The sequence below is a fragment of the Tupaia chinensis genome, unplaced genomic scaffold (genome assembly GCF_000334495.1).
Source record: "Tupaia chinensis unplaced genomic scaffold, TupChi_1.0 Scaffold000270_1, whole genome shotgun sequence".
Classification (NCBI taxonomy): Eukaryota; Metazoa; Chordata; class Mammalia; order Scandentia; family Tupaiidae; genus Tupaia; species Tupaia belangeri.
This window is the reverse complement of record NW_006159750.1, coordinates 5,439,221-5,444,877: the sequence shown is the minus strand read 5'-3', so window position 1 is coordinate 5,444,877 and position 5,657 is coordinate 5,439,221. Positions and strand designations below refer to the sequence as shown.

The window sequence follows — 5,657 nt, the reverse complement described above, 5'->3', positions numbered from 1 at the left end:
GGGCAGCAGCCACACTGGGGGAGCCTGCCAGGTAGCTGGGGACAAGGCTGTCCTTGGTGGGGAGTGTGGAGGCTGGGCAGGCAGGTCTGGGGGGTTGGCCTGGCAGTCGGGGGCAGCTGCCAGCAGAGGATGGGCTCAGGGGAGCAGATAAGGGGGAACTGACAAGGTGGGATGGAGGTTCAGCCGCCGGCGGGATCTTCCTGCAGCAAAAAGAGAGCCCCTCTGTGACTGCCAAGCAAAAGAGGACCTCCCCAAACATACTTGAGTCTTCCCCACCTAGTGTAAAAATGGCCAGCAAGCCCCAGGCTGCTGCCATCTGCTGGGAGACGCTGGAATTGAACGTGAGGGAGAAGGCACAGGGGCAGGAAGGAACGAACATGTGGTATATAGCGTGCAGATGCATTAAAATCCTCGTTTTAAATCTTGGTTTGGCCATCCCCTTATCCCATTACCTAAAAGGCACTGGAGTGATGGGCAAGAGTCTAGATTCACCCTAAACCACCGGTCCATTCCCTGCTTTAGCCCACTCCAGGCTGCCAAGTTTTCCCACCTCTTCAAGCCACTCGGCATCTGGAGCCTTCCTGGCAAACAGCCAAGGCACACTTATGGGTACATGTGAAGGATCAGGGCTTCTGAAGCCCATGGAGGCCCAGGGCCTGGGAAGGGAAGTTCTGGGCCTGGGAGACTCACTTCCACATGTGTGAGCTGAGGTGCCGTTCCAGCATGGAGCTGAGTGCCGAGCAGAACCGGTCCAGCCGGCGGCTAAACACGTAGCATCCTGGGCTTACCAGCCGGCTCCCAAAGGTACAGAACTGAAGGCAGAGGAAGAGGTGCAGTTGGCGGGGCTTCAGGTACAGGGAGGGCATCTGCACACAGAATTGGACCTCCTCCCTATACTGGGAGCCAGGATGGCCAGGCCACCCAAGTCCCGAGGCCCCTGCTCAACATCTACTTACCGCCTGTGGCCGCGGAGGCCGGGATGCATAATGGCAGTCGGGGGAGAGGTGGAGGTCATCAGATGTCCCCTCCTCCTCACTCTCCTCGCTGGAGGCCTGGGCCCCACCCCGGGGAAGGGGGAAGGGGAACAGGCCTGGGTCCCCATCACCACCACAGGGGCCTTCGTCATCCAACTCACTCTCAGAGGAGGCCCGGGACCTGGAAGGGCCAATGGGGACGTGAAGGTGATATGACGGGTGTAGGGTCAGGGTGGGGATGTCCCTGAACCCACCAAGCTCAAAACGTCAAAGTAGACACCCTGCTGGGCAATCAGAGGAAGAGGAAAGAGGAAAGGACAGCGAGAACAGAGCTCACCACGGAAGAGACAGAGAGACCAGGGGCCACAACTCCCAAGGGATTCTTTCCCAGCCCCTTCACCTCCCAGGCCCTGCCTCCTCAGGGGGAAATCTGCTCCAGATTCGCCTCCTCCAGAAAATCTTCTGCGTTTAACTGCACCCAGCTCTGGTCAGCCCAGTCAACTCTCTCAACCCCCTTCTGGCATCACATATTCCTGTGAGCCTGTCTGTGAGCTGAGCCTGTTTCGTGTCTGCCCCTCGTGTTACAGGCAGAGATGCGTGTGTGTCTCCTTCGGCAAGGCAGGCTCTCCCCGGGGTCCAGCGTAGCCTCTGCACACGAAGGGGCCAGTGAATGAATACATAGTAGGACTGCCTCACCCAGGACGTGACCCTTTCAGCTCCCCAATGACAAGTTTTGGCCTGTTGGCAGCAGCTGGGAAAATGTTCATATCCCGGGTGTTGGATCGGCCCCCTACAGAGAGGCTGGGGTGCTGTGGTATGCTTAGCAAGGAAAAGGGGAGTCACCTGCTCCCACATTCTGCCAGGGGCCCAAGGTATCCCCCCACCTCAAGGCTGAGCGAGCACATCTTCCAGAATGCTCTCTGAGCCTGTCTCTAGGGGTCCCTGATGGCTGAGGGGCTAAGGATTCCCGGTGAGGCAGGAGTGGGTCTTGGACCTACCTGGGCAGTACACAGTATGGGTAGGTCTGCTTGGCACGAGCAGAGAAAGTGCTGCTGGGAGCCACTGCTGCCACAACCTGGACTGAGGAAGGGAGATCCTGGGACGGGCGCTCGAGAGCTGGCTCCTTGCGCCCTGGGCTCTTCTCCTTGGGAGACTCCCCTTTGCGGGAGTTGGCCTTCAACTCTGCCACTAGCACATCGAAGTCCTTGGCCCGGCCCTGGACCTCCCGGCGCTGGTGCACTGAGTGAATCTAGAATACAGCAGGGTAGAGGAGTGGGGAGGGGGTGTGAGCTGAGCAAGGGTGAGGGACAACGATGTACTCTGGCCTGGGCAGGTAGATAGAGGGGGTATTGAGTGTGTTTGTGGGTGTGTTCGTGTGTCTTTGTTTCACTCCCCCATGAAGCAAGAAGGCACCCCTGCCTGCTGCTCCCACCTGTGCCCACTGTGGGCAGCCTCCTCTCACCTTCCCTGGTATGGGCCTGACCCTCGCCACTTGAGCTGGACCTTTGATAACATGTAAATTCCTCTTGGCCCAGGATCCGTGTCTGTGCTGTCCTCCCTCACTGTGCAGAGGAAATGGGGGTTACCTTGCAGGTCAGCAGGCGGGTGCAGATCTTTTTGGTCTCTGGATTTACTACCCCACACTGCCTGTTGAGGTCGCACTCCTTCCCTGTGGGAAAAAAGGTTCCAATGAATCCCAAGGCCGTTTCCATGAGGTTCACACAACAATCTGGTCTTTTCCTGTGAAGGGCCTGGGAAGCACTGGGGCTCGGACAGAAGAGCCTCCAGTCCTCAGGTCTGGGACTCTGCCTTCCAACAACCTATCTCTGCTGGGCTTGAGAACCATTGCCGTGTGTTACTCCCTGCCCCCTTTCCCAGCCCAGACATTCCTGTGGGGGCCTTCAAGCCCAAAGCAGGACAACATATATCAAGAAACAGAAGCAGCCCCAGGAATCTGGGATGCCAGGGAAACCAGCTGTGAGATATGTCTGGTGCCCTGAATCTCGGCACAAAAAGGTAATAAAGATCGACTACACAAGGTGAGAAATAGGAACTTCAGCTGCTGGAGTGCAGGCTCCCTCGGCCTCAATCAGACCTGGGCTGGAGAAAAGCTTCCCAGGGAGCAAAAAGGTCAAGAGGTAATAGGCTTCTATCCCTGCAACCTCTGAAAGCCAGACTGACTCCTTCTTGACCACCTCCTCAGCTGGCCCAAGACAAAGTAGCCCAAGAGAGTCCCCACTCTATCTTCCTGATCCCCCCAAGACCACGGCTACTCACGAGGCATCTTCCGATGGGTTTTCGGGGGCAGCCTGGCCCCACCAGGCTCCTTCTCAAGGGGGCTGCCTTCAGCCCAGTGACTGGAGCCCTCACTAGGGATTATCTCGATGCTCTCTCTGCCAAGAGGTTCTTTAGAAGAGGGAGCCATGGGAGTTTTTCCAGGGGAGTCCTTGGTGAAGCTGCCTGGCTGGCTGAGGAAAGCAGAGGGTGGGGCCACCCTGATTCCATGTCCATCAGGCTTCGGGAGACTGGACATCTTCTCCAGATTCACCACAGGCACGAAAAGGCTACACATGGAAAGAGGGTACGGACTGGGCCTGGCACCTAAGCTCCAGTCCAGAGCCATCTCCTTCCCTCCCAGAGACTTGGATGGGCTCCAGCAGCAGTGTGAAACATGGGGAAGGGGACCCCACATTTTCTGCAAGATAGGGAAGGGAGCTGCAGATACACTGCCGTCTCCTGCTGGGAGCAGTACCCCTTGACCCAGGGCTGCCTCTACTGGTGTCGACCCCTCCCTGGGTTAGGGTCAGGACTACTCTTAGGGTGTCTTCAGCCTTTCCTTACCAGAGGTTATCCTTCTGGGTCTTCTCAGGAGGCTGGTGGCCACGGCTCCGGGACCCCTGGCCCTTCTCCCTGGAGGAGGTTTTGGTGGAACCTGGGGCCCTACAAGCCGGGCCCTGCCCATTCACTACATGGCATTTCTGAGAGCTGGCAGGGGCTGGAGGTGGGGGTGGGGCCCGAGCATAAAGCTTGCTGAGGGGCCCATGTCTTCTTTCTGTCACCAGGAGGTGGAGAAGTAATCAAGGTGAGTGGTATCAAGGCGACCTTCCCCACCTCGCCCTGCCCACAGACTCTAGAGAGAATCCGAGTTTCTGTAGCCGAGACCATACATTTGCCTCCTTCCCACTCGAACTTGAGTTGTCAGGATTCAAAATTCTACACCCGGCTTCCTGAACCTCTGAACTCCACCAGATGCTAGAAGTTTGTTCAAACAGTAACTTGGACTCCCCCCCAATGCTCTCCAGCCACCCCCAGGACCTTCCTATCCCCAACACTGCCCACTATGACCCCACATGACCTCCCAACTGAGCCTGTCCTCCAAGTTCCACAGTCCACCTTCCCCTGTCCCCTCTATCTCCTCCCTAGGGCTCCCCTCACCGCAGTGCTTCTGGAAAGCTTGAGGCTTCACCACTTGGCTGCAGTGGTTACACACAACCAAATAGAAGTCGTCATGGGCAGGGCAGTGCCCAAAGATGGACATATCTGCAATGACAGAAGCCCTTATCACTGGGGCTGGGGACCCCCAGGATTCCCTGTAAGATCAGAGAGGACTCCCACCCAACCACTCAGAAAGCACTTCACCTCCTTCCCAGCTGTCATGACTAGCTTTAAACTGGATGCTCCCAGCTTCCAGAGTTCCAGAGTTCAGTCTAACCAGTCCTGGAGTCGATGGGCTCTCAGGTGAGTGGGCACCAATCACCCATGATTAGGATCTCTAACAACAGGACACGGGAGCTGGGCCAAGGAGCTGACTCAGACCCATCCAAATGAGGACCCCTAGGCCTGCTGCTTCAAACAGCTACCTCTCCTGGGGTGCAGTGGAAAAGGGAAGGGGAGTCCTGTCTGCCCTGGGTCCCAGCCCTGAAATGTGTTGGCTCCCACCTTCTTTAATGAGGGTCATAGCATCCAACTTCTTCACGTTTTTGCTACTCTCCTCCAGCTCAGCCCCTGGAGGAGAAACACAGCTCAGAAGGAACATCCCCTTCCCAGAAGCCCCTCATTCTGGCCAAACAGGGTCTGCAGCCCAGTTTGAAGCTCACACTCCCTGACAAGCTCCTGGTTCTCAGGACCAGCTGGAGAACCTTGTAGTGGGTCATTCTCAAGTGCCCATTTTTCCTTCACCTGCTGCCTCTGGAATGAGCTGGTCCCATTAAAAAGAATGTAGCCGGGACCGGCAGTTGGCGTAATGGCTATGTCTCTGAACTCCCATGTAGTTGAGCGCGGTTCAAGTTCTGGACCCAGTAGCTTAAACTCACACCGGGCGCATGTGCGTGCATGCCCGAGATCCCGAGAGGAGAATGAAGGAGAAGGGATTGCGGTGTGGCCATCCCCCCTGGGGGGTGATTTCTCGCTTTCTGTCTCTCTGTCTCTCTCTCTTTCTGGTGAGCGCACATGCCCTATAGCAAAAACCTCTCAAGGAAAAAAGAAAAAAGAATGTAGCCACCTTTCTTGTGGGCCCCTTCACTACAAGGTACAGGTCACGGCACCACTGCTAATTATCACCTCTTTTGGTGGCCTGTTTCCTCATTTATCTGAGCCAATTTCCCCAACTGAAGAGGTAAAGGGCTCCAAATGTTCCTACCGATCTCTGAGTACCTTCTTGACATTTTTCAAATGGGTGCAACT

The 5,657-nt window shown here is 56.5% G+C and overlaps 1 protein-coding gene across 1 annotated transcript in view; it reads right to left on the bottom strand.

Annotated features, from left to right (window-relative positions):
• The window catches only part of ATXN7L2 (ataxin 7 like 2), a gene marked incomplete in the record, with an annotated part of 7,683 nt that extends 2,507 nt beyond the window's left edge, over positions 1–5,176 (bottom strand). Inside the window, 9 exon segments of the mRNA XM_027772284.1 lie at positions 14–200; positions 691–812; positions 957–1,155; positions 1,973–2,223; positions 2,561–2,643; positions 3,252–3,538; positions 3,816–4,026; positions 4,410–4,514; positions 4,914–5,176. Of these exon segments, the coding sequence (XP_027628085.1) occupies positions 14–200; positions 691–812; positions 957–1,155; positions 1,973–2,223; positions 2,561–2,643; positions 3,252–3,538; positions 3,816–4,026; positions 4,410–4,514; positions 4,914–5,010 (1,542 nt within the window).
• Positions 5,177–5,657: the final 481 nt, after the last annotated feature.